Source organism: Salvelinus fontinalis, chromosome 35, assembly GCF_029448725.1.
Source record: "Salvelinus fontinalis isolate EN_2023a chromosome 35, ASM2944872v1, whole genome shotgun sequence".
NCBI lineage: Eukaryota > Metazoa > Chordata > Actinopteri > Salmoniformes > Salmonidae > Salvelinus > Salvelinus fontinalis.
Genome location: NC_074699.1, coordinates 37,923,813 through 37,947,312, shown reverse-complemented (window position 1 = coordinate 37,947,312; position 23,500 = coordinate 37,923,813). Strand labels below are relative to the sequence as shown.

The 23,500-nt window shown below is 47.7% G+C and overlaps 1 protein-coding gene and 1 long non-coding RNA gene across 5 annotated transcripts in view; both read left to right on the top strand.

Annotated features, from left to right (window-relative positions):
• Window positions 1-23,500, top strand: part of lrrc28 (leucine rich repeat containing 28) — a 43,976-nt gene that overhangs the window by 15,633 nt on the left and 4,843 nt on the right. For all 3 annotated transcript variants that reach the window (XM_055900119.1, XM_055900117.1, XM_055900118.1), the window contains 3 exons: window positions 9,333-9,539; window positions 13,938-14,040; window positions 18,335-18,519. In XM_055900119.1, the coding sequence (XP_055756094.1) occupies window positions 9,333-9,539; window positions 13,938-14,040; window positions 18,335-18,519 (495 nt within the window). The remainder of the gene's footprint in view (window positions 1-9,332; window positions 9,540-13,937; window positions 14,041-18,334; window positions 18,520-23,500) is intronic.
• Window positions 331-6,454, top strand: LOC129834822 (uncharacterized). 2 transcript variants are annotated; one of them, XR_008756304.1, is made up of 8 exons: window positions 331-436; window positions 597-1,720; window positions 1,801-2,362; window positions 3,044-3,606; window positions 3,888-4,768; window positions 4,929-5,167; window positions 5,688-6,328; window positions 6,409-6,454. It is a non-coding gene; the product is annotated as an uncharacterized LOC129834822 (long non-coding RNA). The 2 variants fall into 2 exon arrangements; XR_008756303.1 differs by having other exon boundaries at window positions 1,801-3,606.

Genomic DNA, 23,500 nt, shown 5'->3' with positions numbered 1-23,500 from the left:
ACTGACCCACAACCAGCTGAAATACCTGCCTCCAGGTAAGACTGGCCCACAACCAGCTGAAATACCTGCCTCCAGGTAAGACTGACCCACAACCAGCTGAAATACCTGCCTCCAGGTAAGACTGACCCACAACCAGCTGAAATACCTGCCTCCAGGTAAGACTGACCCAACAACCAGCTGAAATACCTGCCTCCAGGTAAGACTGGCCCACAACCAGCTGAAATACCTGCCTCCAGGTAAGACTGACCCACAACCAGCTGAAATACCTGCCTCCAGGTAAGACTGGCCAACAACCAGCTGAAATACCTGCCTCCAGGTAATACTGGCCAACAACCAGCTGAAATACCTGCCTCCAGGTAATACTGGCCAACAACCAGCTGAAATACCTGCCTCCAGGTAAGACTGATCCACAACCAGCTGAAATACCTGCCTCCAGGTAAGACTGACCCACAACCAGCTGAAATACCTGCCTCCAGGTAAGACTGGCCAACAACCAGCTGAAATACCTGCCTCCAGGTAAGACTGACCCACAACCAGCTGAAATACCTGCCTCCAGGTAAGACTGGCCCACAACCAGCTGAAATACCTGCCTCCAGGTAAGACTGACCAACAACCAGCTGAAATACCTGCCTCCAGGTAAGACTGGCCCACAACCAGCTGAAATACCTGCCTCCAGGTAAGACTGGCCCACAACCAGCTGAAATACCTGCCTCCAGGTAAGACTGACCAACAACCAGCTGAAATACCTGCCTCCAGGTAAGACTGGCCCACAACCAGCTGAAATACCTGCCTCCAGGTAAGACTGGCCCACAACCAACTGAAATACCTGCCTCCAGGTAAGACTGACCCACAACCAGCTGAAATACCTGCCTCCAGTTAAGACTGACCCACAACCAGCTGAAATACCTGCCTCCAGGTAAGACTGGCCCACAACCAGCTGAAAAACCTGCCTCCAGGTAAGACTGACCCACAACCAGCTGAAATACCTGCCTCCAGGTAAGACTGACCCACAACCAGCTGAAATACCTGCCTCCAGGTAAGACTGACCCAACAACCAGCTGAAATACCTGCCTCCAGGTTAGACTGGCCCACAACCAGCTGAAATACCTGCCTCCAGGTAAGACTGACCCACAACCAGCTGAAATACCTGCCTCCAGGTAAGACTGGCCAACAACCAGCTGAAATACCTGCCTCCAGGTAAGACTGGCCCACAACCAGCTGAAATACCTGCCTCCAGGTAATACTGGCCAACAACCAGCTGAAATACCTGCCTCCAGGTAAGAATGACCCAACAACCAGCTGAAATACCTGCCTCCAGGTAAGACTGACCCAACAACCAGCTGAAATACCTGACTCCAGGTAAGACTGACCAACAACCAGCTGAAATACCTGCCTCCAGGTAAGACTGACCAACAACCAGCTGAAATACCTGCCTCCAGGTAAGACTGACCAACAACCAGCTGAAATACCTGCCTCCAGGTAAGACTGACCCAACAACCAGCTGAAATACCTGCCTCCAGGTAACACTGACCAACAACCAGCTGAAATACCTGCCTCCAGGTAAGACTGGCCCACAACCAGCTGAAATACCTGCCTCCAGGTAAGACTGACCAACAACCAGCTGAAATACCTGCCTCCAGGTAAGACTGGCCCACAACCAGCTGAAATACCTGCCTCCAGGTAAGACTGATCCACAACCAGCTGAAATACCTGCCTCCAGGTAATACTGATCCACAACCAGCTGAAATACCTGCCTCCAGGTAATACTGGCCAACAACCAGCTGAAATACCTGCCTCCAGGTAAGACTGACCAACAACCAGCTGAAATACCTGCCTCCAGGTAAGACTGACCCAACAACCAGCTGAAAAACCTGCCTCCAGGTAAGACTGATCCACAACCAGCTGAAATACCTGCCTCCAGGTAAGACTGACCAACAACCAGCTGAAATACCTGCCTCCAGGTAAGACTGACCCACAACCAGCTGAAATACCTGCCTCCAGGTAATACTGGCCAACAACCAGCTGAAATACCTGCCTCCAGGTAAGACTGACCAACAACCAGCTGAAATACCTGCCTCCAGGTAAGACTGACCCACAACCAGCTGAAATACCTGCCTCCAGGTAATACTGGCCAACAACCAGCTGAAATACCTGCCTCCAGGTTAGACTGACCAACAACCAGCTGAAATACCTGCCTCCAGGTAAGACTGACCCACAACCAGCGGAAATACATGCCTCCAGGTAAGACTGGCCAACAACCAGCTGAAATACCGGCCTCCAGGTAAGACTGACCCAACAACCAGCTGAAATACCTGCCTCCAGGTAAGACTGGCCAACAACCAGCTGAAATACCTGCCTCCAGGTCAGACTGGCCCACAACCAGCTGAAATACCTGCCAGCAGGCAAGACTGACCCACAACCAGCTGAAATACCTGCCTCCAGGTAAGACTGACCAACAACCAGCTGAAATACCTGCCTCCAGGTAAGACTGACCCGCAACCAGCTGAAATACCTGCCAGCAGGTAAGACTGACCCGCAACCAGCTGAAATACCTGCCTCCAGGTAAGACTGGCCCACAACCAGCTGAAATACCTGCCTCCAGGTAAGACTGACCAACAACCAGCTGAAATACCTGCCTCCAGGTAAGACTGGCCCACAACCAGCTGAAATACCTGCCTCCAGGTAAGACTGGCCCACAACCAGCTGAAATACCTGCCTCCAGGTAAGACTGACCCACAACCAGCTGAAATACCTGCCTCCAGTTAAGACTGACCCACAACCAGCTGAAATACCTGCCTCCAGGTAAGACTGGCCCACAACCAGCTGAAATACCTGCCTCCAGGTAAGACTGACCCACAACCAGCTGAAATACCTGCCTCCAGGTAAGACTGACCCACAACCAGCTGAAATACCTGCCTCCAGGTAAGACTGACCCAACAACCAGCTGAAATACCTGCCTCCAGGTTAGACTGGCCCACAACCAGCTGAAATACCTGCCTCCAGGTAAGACTGACCCACAACCAGCTGAAATACCTGCCTCCAGGTAAGACTGGCCAACAACCAGCTGAAATACCTGCCTCCAGGTAAGACTGGCCCACAACCAGCTGAAATACCTGCCTCCAGGTAATACTGGCCAACAACCAGCTGAAATACCTGCCTCCAGGTAAGAATGACCCAACAACCAGCTGAAATACCTGCCTCCAGGTAAGACTGACCCAACAACCAGCTGAAATACCTGACTCCAGGTAAGACTGACCAACAACCAGCTGAAATACCTGCCTCCAGGTAAGACTGACCAACAACCAGCTGAAATACCTGCCTCCAGGTAAGACTGACCAACAACCAGCTGAAATACCTGCCTCCAGGTAAGACTGACCCAACAACCAGCTGAAATACCTGCCTCCAGGTAACACTGACCAACAACCAGCTGAAATACCTGCCTCCAGGTAAGACTGGCCCACAACCAGCTGAAATACCTGCCTCCAGGTAAGACTGACCAACAACCAGCTGAAATACCTGCCTCCAGGTAAGACTGGCCCACAACCAGCTGAAATACCTGCCTCCAGGTAAGACTGATCCACAACCAGCTGAAATACCTGCCTCCAGGTAATACTGGCCAACAACCAGCTGAAATACCTGCCTCCAGGTAAGACTGACCAACAACCAGCTGAAATACCTGCCTCCAGTTAAGACTGACCCAACAACCAGCTGAAAAACCTGCCTCCAGGTAAGACTGATCCACAACCAGCTGAAATACCTGCCTCCAGGTAAGACTGACCAACAACCAGCTGAAATACCTGCCTCCAGGTAAGACTGACCCACAACCAGCTGAAATACCTGCCTCCAGGTAATACTGGCCAACAACCAGCTGAAATACCTGCCTCCAGGTAAGACTGACCAACAACCAGCTGAAATACCTGCCTCCAGGTAAGACTGACCCACAACCAGCTGAAATACCTGCCTCCAGGTAATACTGGCCAACAACCAGCTGAAATACCTGCCTCCAGGTTAGACTGACCAACAACCAGCTGAAATACCTGCCTCCAGGTAAGACTGACCCACAACCAGCGGAAATACATGCCTCCAGGTAAGACTGGCCAACAACCAGCTGAAATACCGGCCTCCAGGTAAGACTGACCCAACAACCAGCTGAAATACCTGCCTCCAGGTAAGACTGGCCAACAACCAGCTGAAATACCTGCCTCCAGGTCAGACTGGCCCACAACCAGCTGAAATACCTGCCTCCAGGTAAGACTGGCCAACAACCAGCTGAAATACCTGCCTCCAGGCAAGACTGACCCACAACCAGCTGAAATACCTGCCTCCAGGTAAGACTGACCAACAACCAGCTGAAATACCTGCCTCCAGGTAAGACTGACCCACAACCAGCTGAAATACCTGCCAGCAGGTAAGACTGACCCACAACCAGCTGAAATACCTGCCTCCAGGTAAGACTGGCCCACAACCAGCTGAAATACCTGTCTCCAGGTAAGACTGACCCACAACCAGCTGAAATACCTGCCTCCAGGTAAGACTGACCCACAACCAGCTGAAATACCTGCCTCCAGGTAAGACTGGCCAACAACCAGCTGAAATACCTGCCTCCAGGTAAGACTGGCCCACAACCAGCTGAAATACCTGCCTCCAGGTAAGACTGACCCACAACCAGCTGAAATACCTGCCTCCAGGTAAGACTGACCCACAACCAGCTGAAATACCTGCCTCCAGGTAAGACTGGCCAACAACCAGCTGAAATACCTGCCTCCAGGTAATACTGGCCAAAAACCAGCTGAAATACCTGCCTCCAGGTAATACTGGCCAACAACCAGCTGAAATACCTGCCTCCAGGTAAGACTGATCCACTATCAGCTGAAATACCTGCCTCCAGGTAAGACTGACCCACAACCAGCTGAAATACCTGCCTCCAGGTAAGACTGGCCAACAACCAGCTGAAATACCTGCCTCCAGGTAAGACTGACCCACAACCAGCTGAAATACCTGCCTCCAGGTAAGACTGGCCAACAACCAGCTGAAAACCTGCCTCCAGGTAAGACTGGCCCACAACCAGCTGAAATACCTGCCAGCAGGCAAGACTGACCCACAACCAGCTGAAATACCTGCCTCCAGGTAAGACTGACCAACAACCAGCTGAAATACCTGCCTCCAGGTAAGACTGACCCACAACCAGCTGAAATACCTGCCAGCAGGTAAGACTGACCCACAACCAGCTGAAATACCTGCCTCCAGGTAAGACTGGCCCACAACCAGCTGAAATACCTGCCTCCAGGTAAGACTGGCCCACAACCAGCAGAAATACCTGCCTCCAGGTAAGACTGACCCACAACCAGCTGAAATACCTGCCTCCAGGTAAGACTGACCCACAACCAGCTGAAATACCTGCCTCCAGGTAAGACTGGCCAACAACCAGCTGAAATACCTGCCTCCAGGTAAGACTGGCCCACAACCAGCTGAAATACCTGCCTCCAGGTAAGACTGAACCACAACCAGCTGAAATACCTGCCTCCAGGTAAGACTGACCCACAACCAGCTGAAATACCTGCCTCCAGGTAAGACTGGCCAACAACCAGCTGAAATACCTGCCTCCAGGTAAGACTGGCCAAAAACCAGCTGAAATACCTGCCTCCAGGTAATACTGGCCAACAACCAGCTGAAATACCTGCCTCCAGGTAAGACTGATCCACAACCAGCTGAAATACCTGCCTCCAGGTAAGACTGACCCACAACCAGCTGAAATACCTGCCTCCAGGTAAGACTGGCCAACAACCAGCTGAAATACCTGCCTCCAGGTAAGACTGACCCACAACCAGCTGAAATACCTGCCTCCAGGTAAGACTGGCCCACAACCAGCTGAAATACCTGCCTCCAGGTAAGACCGACCAACAACCAGCTGAAATACCTGCCTCCAGGTAAGACTGGCCCACAACCAGCTGAAATACCTGCCTCCAGGTAAGACTGGCCCACAACCAGCTGAAATACCTGCCTCCAGGTAAGACTGACCCACAACCAGCTGAAATACCTGCCTCCAGGTAAGACTGACCCACAACCAGCTGAAATACCTGCCTCCAGGTAAGACTGGCCCACAACCAGCTGAAATACCTGCCTCCAGGTAAGACTGACCCACAACCAGCTGAAATACCTTTCTCCAGGTAAGACTGACCCACAACCAGCTGAAATACCTGCCTCCAGGTAAGACTGACCCAACAACCAGCTGAAATACCTGCCTCCAGGTTAGACTGGCCCACAACCAGCTGAAATACCTGCCTCCAGGTAAGACTGGCCAACAACCAGCTGAAATACCTGCCTCCAGGTAAGACTGGCCCACAACCAGCTGAAATACCTGCCTCCAGGTAAGACTGACCCACAACCAGCTGAAATACCTGCCTCCAGGTAAGACTGGCCAACAACCAGCTGAAATACCTGCCTCCAGGTAAGACTGGCCCACAACCAGCTGAAATACCTGCCTCCAGGTAAGACTGACCAACAACCAGCTGAAATACCTGCCTCCAGGTAAGACTGGCTGACTTATTCCTCTTAGCATTGCAAATAGTCTGGGTATCCATTTGAGGAGCTGTTCAGCAGTCTAATGGCTTGGGGGTAGAAGCTGTTCAGAAGCCTTTTGGACCTAGACTTGGCGCTCAGGTACCGCTTGTCGAGAAATAGCAGAGAGAACAGTCTATGACTGGGGTGACTGGAGTCTTCGGCCATTTTTAATACGACGCACCTGGAGGAAATTAGGGTTGAAGTGCCTTGCGCAAGGGCACGTCGGCAGATTTTTCTAAACAAATGTTTCACCTTGTTGGCTCAGGTGTTTGAACCAGCAACCTTTTCAGTTATTGGCCCAACGCTCTGATCGCTGGTTACCTAGGTTACCTGCCGCCTTATGACGTTTCTGTTTGCCTCACTCCTTTTTAAATGTATTTTATTTCCCCTTTATTTAACCAGGTAGACCAGTTGAGAACAAGTTCTCATTTACAACTGCGACCTGGCCAAGATAAAGCAAAGCAGTGAGACACATATAACATATAGTTACACATGGGATTAACAAGGTACAGTCAATAACAATAGAAAATCTGTATACAGTGTGTGCAAATGGAGTAAGATTAGGGAGGTAAGGCAATAAATAGGCCGTAGTGGCTAAATAATTACAATTTATCATTTTGGTGCCTTCCTGGGCCAGGATTCAGACACGGCTAGGACATCAGGGTTGGCGGAGTGTGCTAAAGTAGTGAATAAAACAAACTTAGGGAGGAGGCTTCTAATGTTAACATGCATGAAACCAAGGCTTTTACGGTTACAGAAGTCAACAAATGAGAGCGCCTGGGGAATAGGTGTAGTGCTCGGGGCTACAGGGCCTGGGTTAACCTCTACATCACCAGAGAAGGAGTAGGATAAGGGTACGGCTGAAGGCTATAAGAACTGGTCGTCTAGTGCGTTGGGAACAGAATAAAAGCAGCAGGTAGGATAGATAGGTAGGATAGATTCAGGGCATAATGTACAGACACGGGTATGGTAGGATGTGAGTACAGTGGAGGTAAACCTAGGCATTGAGTGACGATGAGAGAGGTTTTGTCTCTGGAGGCACCAGATAAGCAATGTGAGGTCTCTGCATGTGTGGGAGGTGGGACAAAGAGCTATCTAAGACATGTTGAGCGGGACTGGGGGCTCCTACAGTGAAATAAAACTATAATAACTAACAGAAACAGCCGTAGACATATTGACATTAGAGAGAGGCATAAAGCAATCACAGGTGTTGATCAGGAGAGCTAAGACAACGGGTAAATGGTGATGAATGGGCAGGAGGGTCAGTTAGGTACATACAGGACCTGAGTTCGAGGCTGGGGCCGACAGAAACTTAATGTTAGTGAACAGTCCAGCAGGCATCAGCTGTGTAGCCGAGTGATCATGGCGTCCAATGAGCAGCAATAGGTGAGTCAGGGAGCCGTTCGGTAGTCACTACAACGCTAGTCCAGCGGGAGACACGGCGTTCAGAAAGCTAGCGGGCCGTTCGGTAGTCGCTACAACGCTAGTCGAGCGGGAGACACGGCGTTCAGAAAGCTAGCGGGCCGTTCGGTAGTCGCTACAACGCTAGTCGAGCGGGAGACACGGCGTTCAGAAAGCTAGCGGGCCGTTCGGTAGTCGCTACAACGCTAGTCGAGCGGGAGACACGGCGTTCAGAAAGCTAGCGGGCCGTTCGGTAGTCGCTACAACGCTAGTCCAGCGGGAGACACGGCGTTCAGAAAGCTAGCGGGCCGAGTGATCATAGGGTCCAATGAGCAGCAATAGGTGAGTCAGGGAGCCGTTCGGTAGTCGCTACAACGCTAGTCCAGCGGGAGACACGGCGTTCAGAAAGCTAGCGGGCCGTTCGGTAGTCGCTACAACGCTAGTCCAGCGGGAGACACGGCGTTCAGAAAGCTAGCGGGCCGTTCGGTAGTCGCTACAACGCTAGTCCAGCGGGAGACACGGCGTTCAGAAAGCTAGCGGGCCGAGTGATCATAGGGTCCAATGAGCAGGTGAGTCAGGGAGCCGTTCGGTAGTCACTACAACGCTAGTCGAGCGGGAGACACGGCGTTCAGAAAGCTAGCGGGCTGAGTGATCATAGGGTCCAATGAGCAGCAATAGGTAAGTCAGGGAGCCGTTCGGTAGTCGCTACGACGCTAGTCCAGCGGGAGACACGGCGTTCAGAAAGCTAGCGGGCCGGGGATAGCAGATGAGTCTTCGGCGACATCGCAACGGAAAAGCCTGTTGAATCCACATCGGACGATTACGTCGGCAGACACACTGTCTCCATCTTACTCCGTCTTACGTGATTTGGATTCCCGTAGGGCGGCGCACAATTGGCCCAGCGTCGTCCGGGTTAGGGTTTGGCTCTCATTGTAAATGAGAATTTGTTCTTAACTGACTTGCCTAGTTAAATAACAGTTAATCTATCCCTGTCTCTCTCTGTGTCTCTCTCTCTCTCTGACTCGCTCTCTGTGTCTCTCTCTCTGTGTCTCTGTCTCTCTCTGTGTCTCTGTCTCTATCTCGCTCTCTGTCTCTCTCGCTCTCTGTGTCTCTGTCTGTCTCTTTCTCTCTCTGTCTCTGTCTCTCTGCGTCTCTCTCTCTGTTTCGCTCTCTGTGTCTCTCTCTCTCTCTCTGTCTCTGTCTCTCTGCGTCTCTCTCTCTGTTTCGCTCTCTGTGTCTCTCTCTCTCTCTCTCTGTCTCGCTCTCTCTCTCTGTCTCGCTCTCTGTCTCTGTGTCTCCCTCTGTCTCTGTGTCCTATCTGAGATTGGAGGCCTGTGTGACCTCTTGTTTTTCTCTTCTCTCTCACACAGAGATTGGAGCCCTGTGTGACTTAGAGACCCTGGATGTGAGTAGAAATGTGTTGGTGTGTCTCCCAGAGCGGCTGCACCAGTGTCTGTCTCTCCAGTGTCTCACTGCTGACAGGAACAACCTGACCAGCTTCCCCAGACAGCTCTGCCAGCTCCACAGCCTCAACGAGCTCAGTATGGCTGCTAACCAACTCACCTCTCTACCCCTAGGTTAGTATGGGCTCAGAGTGGTATGGGGTCAGAGTGATAATGGTAGATGTGCCTGTCTGATAATGATAGATGTGCCTGTCTGATAATGGTAGATGTGTCTGTCTGATAATGGTAGATGTGTCTGTCTGATAATGATAGATGTGACTGTCTGATAATGGTAGATGTGCCTGTCTGATAATGGTAGATGTGCCTGTCTGATAATGGTAGATGTGCCTGTCTGATAATGGTAGATGTGCCTGTCTGATAATGGTAGATGTGCCTGTCTGATAATGGTAGATGTGCCTGTCTGATAATGGTAGATGTGACTGTCTGATAATGGTAGATGTGCCTGTCTGATAATGGTAGATGTGCCTGTCTGATAATGGTAGATGTGCCTGTCTGATAATGGTAGATGTGACTGTCTGATAATGGTAGATGTGCCTGTCTGATAATGGTAGATGTGCCTGTCTGATAATGGTAGATGTGCCTGTCTGATAATGGTAGATGTGCCTGTCTGATAATGGTAGATGTGACTGTCTGATAATGGTAGATGTGACTGTCTGATAATGGTAGATGTGACTGTCTGATAATGGTAGATGTGACTGTCTGATAATGGTAGATGTGACTGTCTGATAATGGTAGATGTGCCTGTCTGATAATGGTGGTAGATGTACCTGTCTGATAATGATAGATGTGCCTGTCTGATAATGATAGATGTGCCTGTCTGATAATGGTAGATGTGCCTGTCTGATAATGGTAGATGTGTCTGTCTGATAATGGTAGATGTGCCTGTCTGATAATGATAGATGTGCCTGTCTGATAATGGTAGATGTGCCTGTCTGATAATGATAGATGTGCCTGTCTGATAATGATAGACGTGCCTGTCTGATAATGGTAGATGTGTCTGTCTGATAATGGTAGATGTGCCTGTCTGATAATGGTAGATGTGCCTGTCTGATAATGGTAGATGCGTCTGTCTGATAATGGTAGATGTGTCTGTCTGATAATGGTAGATGTGCCTGTCTGATAATGGTAGATGTGCCTGTCTGATAATGGTAGATGTGCCTGTCTGATAATGGTAGATGTGCCTGTCTGATAATGATAGATGCGCCTGTCTGATAATGGTAGATGCGCCTGTCTGATATTGGTAGATGTGACTGTCTGATAATGGTAGATGTGCCTGTCTGATAATGGTAGATGTTCCTGTCTGATAATGGTAGATGTTCCTGTCTGATAATGATAGATGTGCCTGTCTGATAATGATAGATGTGCCTGTCTGATAATGGTAGATGTGCCTGTCTGATAATGATAGATGTGCCTGTCTGATAATGGTAGATGTGCCTGTCTGATAATGGTAGATGTGCCTGTCTGATAATGGTAGATGTGCCTGTCTGATAATGGTAGATGTGCCTGTCTGATAATGGTAGATGTGCCTGTCTGATAATGGTAGATGTGCCTGTCTGATAATGGTAGATGTGCCTGTCTGATAATGGTAGATGTGCCTGTCTGATAATGGTAGATGTGCCTGTCTGATAATGGTAGATGTGCCTGTCTGATAATGGTAGATGTGACTGTCTGATAATGGTAGATGTGCCTGTCTGATAATGGTAGATGTGCCTGTCTGATAATGGTAGATGTGCCTGTCTGATAATGATAGATGTGCCTGTCTGATAATGGTAGATGTGCCTGTCTGATAATGGTAGATGTGCCTGTCTGATAATGGTAGATGTGCCTGTCTGATAATGGTAGATGTGCCTGTCTGATAATGGTAGATGTGCCTGTCTGATACTGGTAGATGTGCCTGTCTGATACTGGTAGATGTGCCTGTCTGATAATGATAGATGTGCCTGTCTGATAATGGTAGATGTGTCTGTCTGATAATGGTAGATGTGCCTGTCTGATAATGGTAGATGTGCCTGTCTGATAATGGTAGATGTGCCTGTCTGATAATGGTAGATGTGCCTGTCTGATAGATGTGACTGTCTGATAGATGTGCCTGTCTGATAATGGCTGATGTGCCTGTCTGATAATGGCTGATGTGCCTGTCTGATAATGGTTGATGTGCCTGTCTGATAATGGTAGATGTGCCTGTCTGATAATGATAGATGTGCCTGTCTGATAATGGTAGATGTGCCTGTCTGATAGATGTGCCTGTCTGATAATGGTAGATATGCCTGTCTGATAATGGTAGATGTGCCTGTCTGATAATGGTAGATGTGCCTGTCTGATAATGATAGATGTGCCTGTCTGATAATGGTAGATGTGCCTGTCTGATAATGGTAGATGTGCCTGTCTGATAATGGTAGATGTGACTGTCTGATAATGGTAGATGTGCCTGTCTGATAGATGTGCCTGTCTGATAATGGTAGATGTGCCTGTCTGATAATGGTAGATGTGCCTGTCTGATAGATGTGCCTGTCTGATAATGGTAGATGTGCCTGTCTGATAATGGTAGATGTGCCTGTCTGATAATGGTAGATGTGCCTGTCTGATAATGGTAGATGTGCCTGTCTGATAATGATAGATGTTCCTGTCTGATAATGGTAGATGTGCCTGTCTGATAATGGTAGATGTGCCTGTCTGATAATGGTAGATGTGCCTGTCTGATAATGGTAGATGTGCCTGTCTGATAATGGTAGGTGTGCCTGTCTGATAATGATAGATGTGCCTGTCTGATAATGGTAGATGTGCCTGTCTGATAATGGTAGATGTGCCTGTCTGATAATGGTAGATGTGCCTGTCTGATAATGATAGATGTGCCTGTCTGATAATGGTAGATGTGCCTGTCTGATAATGGTAGATGTGCCTGTCTGATAATGGTAGATGTGCCTGTCTGATAATGGTAGATGTGACTGCCTGATAATGATAGATGTGACTGTCTGATAATGGTAGATGTGACTGTGTGATAATGGTAGATGTGCCTGTCTGATAATGATAGATATGCCTGTCTGATAATGGTGTGCCTGTCTAATAATGGTGTGACTGTCTGATAATGGTGTGACTGTCTGATAATGGTAGATGTGCCTGTCTGATAATGGTAGATGTGACTGTCTGATAATGGTGTGCCTGTCTGATAATGGTGTGACTGTCTGATAATGGTGTGACTGTCTGATAATGGTAGATGTGCCTGTCTGATAATGGTAGATGTGACTGTCTGATAATGGTGTGACTGTGTGATAATGGTGTGACTGTGTGATAATGGTGTGACTGTCTGATAATGGTGTGACTGTGTGATAATGATAGATGTGACTGTCTGATAATGGTGTGACTGTGTGATAATGGTGTGACTGTGTGTAATATTGTGTGTTCCAGATTTGGGGCGTTCCAGATAGTGATAATATTGTGTGTTCCAGATTTGGGGCGTTCCAGATAGTGATAATATTGTGTGTTCCAGATTTGGGGCGTTCCAGATAGTGATAATAGTGTGTGTTCCAGATTTGGGGCGTTCCAGATAGTGATAATAGTGTGTGTTCCAGATTTGGGGCGTTCCAGATAGTGATAATAGTGTGTGTTCCAGATTTGGGGCGTTCCAGATAGTGATAATAGTGTGTGTTCCAGATTTGGGGCGTTCCAGATAGTGATAATAGTGTGTGTTCCAGATTTGGGGCGTTCCAGATAGTGATAATAGTGTGTGTTCCAGATTTGGGGCGTTCCAGATAGTGATAATAGTGTGTGTTCCAGATTTGGGGCGTTCCAGATAGTGATAATAGTGTGTGTTCCAGATTTGGGGCGTTCCAGATAGTGATAATAGTGTGTGTTCCAGATTTGGGGCGTTCCAGATAGTGATAATAGTGTGTGTTCCAGATTTGGGGCGTTCCAGATAGTGATAATAGTGTGTGTTCCAGATTTGGGGCGTTCCAGATAGTGATAATAGTGTGTGTTCCAGATTTGGGGCGTTCCAGATAGTGATAATAGTGTGTGTTCCAGATTTGGGGCGTTCCAGATAGTGATAATAGTGTGTGTTCCAGATTTGGGGCGTTCCAGATAGTGATAATAGTGTGTGTTCCAGATTTGGGGCGTTCCAGATAGTGATAATAGTGTGTGTTCCAGATTTGGGGCGTTCCAGATAGTGATAATAGTGTGTGTTCCAGATTTGGGGCGTTCCAGATAGTGATAATAGTGTGTGTTCCAGATTTGGGGCGTTCCAGATAGTGATAATAGTGTGTGTTCCAGATTTGGGGCGTTCCAGATAGTGATAATAGTGTGTGTTCCAGATTTGGGGCGTTCCAGATAGTGATAATAGTGTGTGTTCCAGATTTGGGGCGTTCCAGATAGTGATAATAGTGTGTGTTCCAGATTTGGGGCGTTCCAGATAGTGATAATAGTGTGTGTTCCAGATTTGGGGCGTTCCAGATAGTGATAATAGTGTGTGTTCCAGATTTGGGGCGTTCCAGATAGTGATAATAGTGTGTGTTCCAGATTTGGGGCGTTCCAGAGAGCTGCAGTTTGTGTTTGTTGACAACAACGTCCACCTCAAAGGCCTTCCTTCATACCTGTACAACAAGGTGATTGGCTGCAGCGGGTAAGGACAGCCCCTAACCCTTATATCTGTACAAGGTGATTGGCTGCAGCGGGTAAGGACAGCCCCTAACCCTTATATCTGTACAAGGTGATTGGCTGCAGCGGGTAAGGACAGCCCCTAACCCTTATATCTGTACAAGGTGATTGGCTGCAGCGGGTAAGGACAGCCCCTAACCCTTATATCTGTACAAGGTGATTGGCTGCAGCGGGTAAGGACAGCCCCTAACCCTTATATCTGTACAAGGTGATTGGCTGCAGCGGGTAAGGACAGCCCCTAACCCTTATATCTGTACAAGGTGATTGGCTGCAGCGGGTAAGGACAGCCCCTAACCCTTATATCTGTACAAGGTGATTGGCTGCAGCGGGTAAGGACAGCCCCTAACCCTTATATCTGTACAAGGTGATTGGCTGCAGCGATTAAGGACAGCCCCTAACCCTTATATCTGTACAAGGTGATTGGCTGCAGCGGGTAAGGACAGCCCCTAACCCTTTCTTTAGCTTCTTTGTGGATGAGTATCATTTCTTCAGCATTTCATTGCTTCCTGACCTATTTCTTAATTGGATAAATCTGTCTATTAATGTATCATAGCCTCAGACATTGACGTCTGTCTGTCTGTCTGTCTAACCTGTCTGTCTGTCTGTCTGTCTGTCTGTTTCTCTCTCTCTGTTTCTCTCTCTCTGTCTCTCTCCAGGTGTGGTCTGTCTAACCTGTCTGTCTGTTTCTCTGTCTCTCTCCAGGTGTGGTCTGTCTAACCTGTCTGTCTGTTTCTCTGTCTCTCTCCAGGTGTGGTCTGTCTAACCTGTCTGTCTGTCTCTCTCCAGGTGTGGTCTGTCTAACCTGTCTGTCTGTTTCTCTGTCTCTCTCCAGGTGTGGTCTGTCTAACCTGTCTGTCTGTTTCTCTGTCTCTCTCCAGGTGTGGTCTGTCTAACCTGTCTGTCTGTTTCTCTGTCTCTCTCCAGGTGTGGTCTGTCTAACCTGTCTGTCTGTTTCTCTGTCTCTCTCCAGGTGTGGTCTGTCTAACCTGTCTGTCTGTTTCTCTGTCTCTCTCCAGGTGTGGTCTGTCTAACCTGTCTGTCTATTTCTCTGTCTCTCTCCAGGTGTGGTCTGTCTAACCTGTCTGTCTGTTTCTCTGTCTCTCTCCAGGTGTGGTCTGTCTAACCTGTCTGTCTGTTTCTCTCCAGGTGTGGTCTGTCTAACCTGTCTGTCTGTTTCTCTCCAGGTGTGGTCTGTCTAACCTGTCTGTCTGTTTCTCTCCAGGTGTGGTCTGTCTAACCTGTCTGTCTGTTTCTCTCCAGGTGTGGTCTGTCTGTCTGTCTCTCCAGGTGTGGTCTGTCTAACCTGTCTGTCTGTTTCTCTCCAGGTGTGGTCTGTCTAACCTGTCTGTCTGTCTCTCTCCAGGTGTGGTCTGTCTAACATGTCTGTCTGTTTCTCTCCAGGTGTGGTCTGTCTAACCTGTCTGTCTGTCTCTCCAGGTGTGGTCTGTCTAACCTGTCTGTCTGTTTCTCTCCAGGTGTGGTCTGTCTAACCTGTCTGTCTGTTTCTCTCCGGGTGTGGTCTGTCTAACCTGTCTGTCTGTTTCTCTCCGGGTGTGGTCTGTCTAACCTGTCTGTCTGTCTCTCCAGGTGTGGTCTGTCTAACCTGTCTGTCTGTTTCTCTCCAGGTGTGGTCTGTCTAACCTGTCTGTCTGTTTCTCTCCAGGTGTGGTCTGTCTAACCTGTCTGTCTAACCTGTCTGTCTGTCTCTCTCCAGGTGTGGTCTGCCTAACCTGTCTGTCTGTTTCTCTCCAGGTGTGGTCTGTCTAACCTGTCTGTCTGTTTCTCTCCAGGTGTGGTCTGTCTAACCTGTCTGTCTGTTTCTCTCCAGGTGTGGTCTGTCTAGCCTGTCTGTCTGTTTCTCTCCAGGTGTGGTCTGTCTAACCTGTCTGTCTGTTTCTCTCCAGGTGTGGTCTGTCTAGCCTGTCTGTCTGTTTCTCTCCAGGTGTGGTCTGTCTAACCTGTCTGTCTGTTTCTCTCCAGGTGTGGTCTGTCTAGCCTGTCTGTCTGTTTCTCTCCAGGTGTGGTCTGTCTAACCTGTCTGTCTGTTTCTCTCCAGGTGTGGTCTGTCTAACCTGTCTGTCTGTTTCTCTCCAGGTGTGGTCTGTCTAACCTGTCTGTCTGTCTCTCCAGGTGTGGTCTGTCTAACCTGTCTGTCTGTTTCTCTCCAGGTGTGGTCTGTCTAACCTGTCTGTCTGTCTCTCCAGGTGTGGTCTGTCTAACCTGTCTGTCTGTCTCTCTCCAGGTGTGGTCTGTCTAACCTGTCTGTCTGTTTCTCTCCAGGTGTGGTCTGTCTAGCCTGTCTGTCTGTTTCTCTCCAGGTGTGGTCTGTCTAACCTGTCTGTCTGTTTCTCTCCAGGTGCGGTTTGTCTAACCTGTCTGTCTGTCTCTCCAGGTGTGGTCTGTCTAACCTGTCTGTCTGTTTCTCTCCAGGTGTGGTCTGTCTAACCTGTCTGTCTGTCTCTCCAGGTGTGGTCTGTCTAACCTGTCTGTCTGTTTCTCTCCAGGTGTGGTCTGTCTAACCTGTCTGTCTGTTTCTCTCCAGGTGTGGTCTGTCTAACCTGTCTGTCTGTTTCTCTCCAGGTGTGGTCTGTCTAACCTGTCTGTCTGTTTCTCTCCAGGTGTGGTCTGTCTAACCTGTCTGTCTGTTTCTCTCCAGGTGTGGTCTGTCTAGCCTGTCTGTCTGTTTCTCTCCAGGTGTGGTCTGTCTAACCTGTCTGTCTGTTTCTCTCCAGGTGTGGTCTGTCTAACCTGTCTGTCTGTCTCTCCAGGTGTGGTCTGTCTAACCTGTCTGTCTGTTTCTCTCCAGGTGTGGTCTGTCTAACCTGTCTGTCTCTCCAGGTGTGGTCTGTCTAACCTGTCTGTCTGTCTCTCTCCAGGTGTGGTCTGTCTAACCTGTCTGTCTGTTTCTCTCCAGGTGTGGTCTGTCTAACCTGTCTGTCTGTCTCTCTCCAGGTGTGGTCTGTCTAACCTGTCTGTCTGTCTCTCCAGGTGTGGTCTGTCTAACCTGTCTGTCTGTTTCTCTCCAGGTGTGGTCTGTCTAACCTGTCTGTCTGTTTCTCTCCAGGTGTGGTCTGTCTAACCTGTCTGTCTGTTTCTCTCCAGGTGTGGTCTGTCTAACCTGTCTGTCTGTTTCTCTCCAGGTGTGGTCTGTCTAACCTGTCTGTCTGTTTCTCTCCAGGTGTGGTCTGTCTAACCTGTCTGTCTGTTTCTCTCCAGGTGTGGTCTGTCTAACCTGTCTGTCTGTTTCTCTCCAGGTGTGGTCTGTCTAACCTGTCTGTCTGTTTCTCTCCAGGTGTGGTCTGTCTAACCTGTCTGTCTTCTTCTCTGTCTCTCTCCAGGTGTGGTCTGTCTAACCTGTCTGTCTGTCTCTCTCCAGGTGTGGTCTGTCTAACCTGTCTGTCTGTTTCTCTCCAGGTGTGGTCTGTCTAACCTGTCTGTCTGTTTCTCTCCAGGTGTGGTCTGTCTAACCTGTCTGTCTGTTTCTCTCCAGGTGTGGTCTGTCTAACCTGTCTGTCTGTTTCTCTCCAGGTGTGGTCTGTCTAACCTTTCTGTCTGTTTCTCTCCAGGTGTGGTCTGTCTAACCTTTCTGTCTGTTTCTCTCCAGGTGTGGTCTGTCTAACCTGTCTGTCTTCTTCTCTGTCTCTCTCCAGGTGTGGTCTGTCTAACCTGTCTGTCTGTTTCTCTCCAGGTGTGGTCTGTCTAACCTGTCTGTCTGTTTCTCTCCGGGTGTGGTCTGTCTAACCTGTCTGTCTGTTTCTCTCCGGGTGTGGTCTGTCTAACCTGTCTGTCTGTTTCTCTCCGGGTGTGGTCTGTCTAACCTGTCTGTCTGTTTCTCTCCAGGTGTGGTCTGTCTAACCTGTCTGTCTGTTTCTCTCCAGGTGTGGTCTGTCTAACCTGTCTGTCTTCTTCTCTGTCTCTCTCCAGGTGTGGTCTGTCTAACCTGTCTGTCTGTTTCTCTCCAGGTGTGGTCTGTCTAACCTGTCTGTCTGTTTCTCTCCAGGTGTGGTCTGTCTAACCTGTCTGTCTTCTTCTCTGTCTCTCTCCAGGTGTGGTCTGTCTAACCTGTCTGTCTGTTTCTCTCCAGGTGTGGTCTGTCTGTTTCTCTCCAGGTGTGGTCTGTCTAACCTGTCTGTCTGTCTCTCCAGGTGTGGTCTGTCTACCCTGTCTGTCTGTTTCTCTCCAGGTGTGGTCTGTCTAACCTGTCTGTCTGTTTCTCTCCAGGTGTGGTCTGTCTAACCTGTCTGTCTGTTTCTCTCCAGGTGTGGTCTGTCAGGGCAGGTGTCTGACCGGGCGCCCCAGCCTCTGTCTCTGTCTCTGGGAGATATGTCTGTCCCTCTGCCTGCTGAGGTGAAAGCTATAGGCTCAGAGACGGAGCGAGTGGGCCCCTTGGAGGAGCTCGCCATGAGGGCCCTGCACAGCATGTACCGGCGACAGCCACTCAGAGGTGAGGAGACACACGGATACAGCTACACACACAGATCCTCTTGGCTCTTCTGATATTTCAGGACATGAAGTGTCCTGTAATTCATCACACCATAGAGACATGAAGTGTCCTGTAATTCATCACCCCATAGAGACATGAAGTGTCCTGTAATTCATCACACCATAGAGACATGAAGTGTCCTTTAATTCATCACACCATAGAGACATGAAGTGTCCTTTAATTCATCACACCATAGAGACATGTGTCCTGTAATTCATCACCCCATAGAGACATGTGTCCTGTAATTCATCACCCCATAGAGACATGAAGTGTCCTGTAATTCATCACACCATAGAGACATGAAGTGTCCTTTAATTCATCACACCATAGAGACATGAAGTGTCCTTTAATTCATCACACCATAGAGACATGTGTCCTTTAATTCATCACACCATAGAGACATGAAGTGTCCTTTAATTCATCACACCATAGAGACATGTGTCCTGTAATTCATCACCCCATAGAGACATGAAGTGTCCTGTAATTCATCACCCCATAGAGACATGAAGTGTCCTGTAATTCATCACCCCATAGAGACATGAAGTGTCCTGTAATTCATCACCCCATAGAGACATGTGTCCTGTAATTCATCACCCCATAGAGACATGAAGTGTCCTGTAATTCATCACACCATAGAGACATGAAGTGTCCTTTAATTCATCACACCATAGAGACATGAAGTGTCCTTTAATTCATCACACCATAGAGACATGTGTCCTGTAATTCATCACCCCATAGAGACATGTGTCCTGTAATTCATCACACCATAGAGACATGAAGTGTCCTGTAATTCATCACCCCATAGAGACATGAAGTGTCCTGTAATTCATCACACCATAGAGACATGAAGTGTCCTTTAATTCATCACACCATAGAGACATGAAGTGTCCTTTAATTCATCACACCATAGAGACATGAAGTGTCCTTTAATTCATCACACCATAGAGACATGAAGTGTCCTTTAATTCATCACACCATAGAGACATGAAGTGTCCTGTAATTCATCACCCCATAGAGACATGAAGTGTCCTGTAATTCATCACCCCATACAGACATGAAGTGTCCTGTAATTCATCACCCCATAGAGACATGAAGTGTCCTGTAATTCATCACCCCATACAGACATGAAGTGTCCTGTAATTCATCACCCCATAGAGACATGAAGTGTCCTGTAATTCATCACCCCATACAGACATGAAGTGTCCTGTAATTCATCACCCCATACAGACATGAAGTGTCCTGTAATTCATCACCCCATAGAGACATGAAGTGTCCTGTAATTCATCACCCCATACAGACATGAAGTGTCCTGTAATTCATCACCCCATAGAGACATGAAGTGTCCTGTAATTCATCACCCCATACAGACATGAAGTGTCCTGTAATTCATCACCCCATAGAGACATGAAGTGTCCTGTAATTCATCACCCCATAGAGACATGAAGTGTCCTGTAATTCATCACCCCATAGAGACATGAAGTGTCCTGTAATTCATCACACCATAGAGACATGAAGTGTCCTTTAATTCATCACACCATAGAGACATGAAGTGTCCTTTAATTCATCACACCATAGAGACATGTGTCCTGTAATTCATCACCCCATAGAGACATGAAGTGTCCTGTAATTCATCACCCCATAGAGACATGAAGTGTCCTGTAATTCATCACCCCATAGAGACATGAAGTGTCCTGTAATTCATCACCCCATAGAGACATGTGTCCTTTAATTCATCACCCCATACAGACATGAAGTGTCCTGTAATTCATCACCCCATAGAGACATGAAGTGTCCTGTAATTCATCACACCATAGAGACATGAAGTGTCCTGTAATTCATCACACCATAGAGACATGAAGTGTCCTGTAATTCATCACCCCATAGAGACATGAAGTGTCCTGTAATTCATCACCCCATAGAGACATGAAGTGTCCTTTAATTCATCACACCATAGAGACATGAAGTGTCCTGTAATTCATCACCCCATAGAGACATGAAGTGTCCTTTAATTCATCACACCATAGAGACATGAAGTGTCCTGTAATTCATCACACCATAGAGATGCTGTACAGATGGGAGAATAATAATAGGGGTCTTAGCACCGAGCCTGGTGGAACGCCTAATTCAGCTACGGAACTTTTGAGGCATTCTAATATGACGTTTAGCAGATTCCGTCCTGATGGGGACGAATGTGAAGACATTGAAGTGATCATCAGCTCTGGGATAATATAGAATGTGAAGACATTGAAGTGATCATCAGCTCTGGGATAATATAGAATGTGAAGACATTGGAGTGATCATCAGCTCTGGGATAATATAGAATGTGAAGACATTGGAGTGATCATCAGCTCTGGGATAATATAGAATGTGAAGACATTGACGTGATCATCAGCTCTGGGATAATATAGAATGTGAAGACATTGAAGTGATCATCAGCTCTGGGATAATATAGAATGTGAAGACATTGAAGTGATCATCAGCTCTGGGATAATATAGAATGTGAAGACATTGACGTGATCATCAGCTCTGGGATAATATAGAATGTGAATACATTGAAGTGATCATCAGCTCTGGGATAATATAGAATGTCAAGACATTGAAGTGATCATCAGCTCTGGGATAATATAGAATGTCAAGACATTGAAGTGATCATCAGCTCTGGGATAATATAGAATATGGTCTCTGCCCCAAATCGCTCACTATTTCCTATATAGTGGACTGGTTTTTAGAGAATAGGGTACCATTTGGGAGGGGACACATAGTACTTTCACACTCTGAAATGATACATTACCCACTGAAATGATACATTACACTCTGAAATGATACATTACGCTCTGAAAGGACACATTACGCGAAACATTACGCTCTGAAATGATACATTACGCTCTGAAATGATACATTACGCTCTGAAATGATACATTACGCTCTGAAATGATACATTACACTCTGAAATGATACATTACACGCTGAAATGATACATTACCCTCTGAACTGATACATTACACTCTGAACTGATACATTACGCTCTGAAATGATACATTACGCTCTGAAATGATACATTACCCTCTGAAATGATACATTACGCTCTGAAATGATACATTACACACTGAAATGATACATTACGCTCTGAAATGATACATTACGCTCTGAAATGATACATTACGCTCTGAAATGATACATTACGCTCTGAAATGATACATTACGCTCTGAACTGATACATTACGCTCTGAAATGATACATTACACACTGAAATGATACATTACGCTCTGAACTGATACATTACGCTCTGAAATGATACATTACGCTCTGAAATGATACATTACGCTCTGAAATGATAGATTACGCTCTGAACTGATACATTACGCTCTGAACTGATACATTACGCTCTGAACTGATACATTACGCTCTGAACTGATACATTACGCTCTGAACTGATACATTACGCTCTGAACTGATACATTACGCTCTGAACTGATACATTACGCTCTGAAATGATACATCACACTCTGAAACGATACTCACATCGGATACGGAATCGGATACAGATAGCGTGATCACACGGTCATCCGGAACAGCTTGTGCTCTCATGCATGATTCAGTGTTGCCTCAAAGCGAGCAAAGAAGTAATAATGATGTGACCTTTAACCTCCCTCTCTAGCCCAGGTGGTTAAAGAGAATGGGGTGACCCCTGGTCATAATGATGTGACCTTTAAAACTCCCTCTCTATCCCAGGTGGTTAAAGAGAATGATGTGACCTTTAACCTCCCTCTCTATCCCAGGTGGTTAAAGAGAATGGTGTGACCCCTGGTCATAATGATGTGACCTTTAACCTCCCTCTCTATCCCAGGTGGTTAAAGAGAATGATGTGACCCCTGGTCATAATGATGTGACCTTTAACCTCCCTCTCTATCCCAGGTGGTTAAAGAGAATGGTGTGACCCCTGGTCATAATGATGTGACCTTTAACCTCCCTCTCTATCCCAGGTGGTTAAAGAGAATGATGTGACCCCTGGTCATAATGATGTGACCTTTAACCTCCCTCTCTATCCCAGGTGGTTAAAGAGAATGGTGTGACCCCTGGTCATAATGATGTGACCTTTAACCTCCCTCTCTATCCCAGGTGGTTAAAGAGAATGGTGTGACCCCTGGTCATAATGATGTGACCTTTAACCTCCCTCTCTATCCCAGGTGGTTAAAGAGAATGATGTGACCTTTAACCTCCCTCTCTATCCCAGGTGGTTAAAGAGAATGGTGTGACCCCTGGTCATAATGATGTGACCTTTAACCTCCCTCTCTATCCCAGGTGGTTAAAGAGAATGGTGTGACCCCTGGTCATAATGATGTGACCTTTAACCTCCCTCTCTATCCCAGGTGGTTAAAGAGAATGATGTGACCCCTGGTCATAATGATGTGACCTTTAACCTCCCTCTCTATCCCAGGTGGTTAAAGAGAATGGTGTGACCCCTGGTCATAATGATGTGACCTTTAAAACCCCCTCTCTATCCCAGGTGGTTAAAGAGAATGGTGTGACCCCTGGTCATAATGATGTGACCTTTAACCTCCCTCTCTATCCCAGGTGGTTAAAGAGAATGATGTGACCTTTAACCTCCCTCTCTATCCCAGGTGGTTAAAGAGAATGGTGTGACCCCTGGTCATAATGATGTGACCTTTAACCTCCCTCTCTATCCCAGGTGGTTAAAGAGAATGGTGTGACCCCTGGTCATAATGATGTGACCTTTAACCTCCCTCTCTATCCCAGGTGGTTAAAGAGAATGATGTGACCCCTGGTCATAATGATGTGACCTTTAAAACCCCTCTCTATCCCAGGTGGTTAAAGAGAATGGGGTGACCCCTGGTCATAATGATGTGACCTTTAAAACTCCCTCTCTATCCCAGGTGGTTAAAGAGAATGATGTGACCCCTGGTCATAATGATGTGACCTT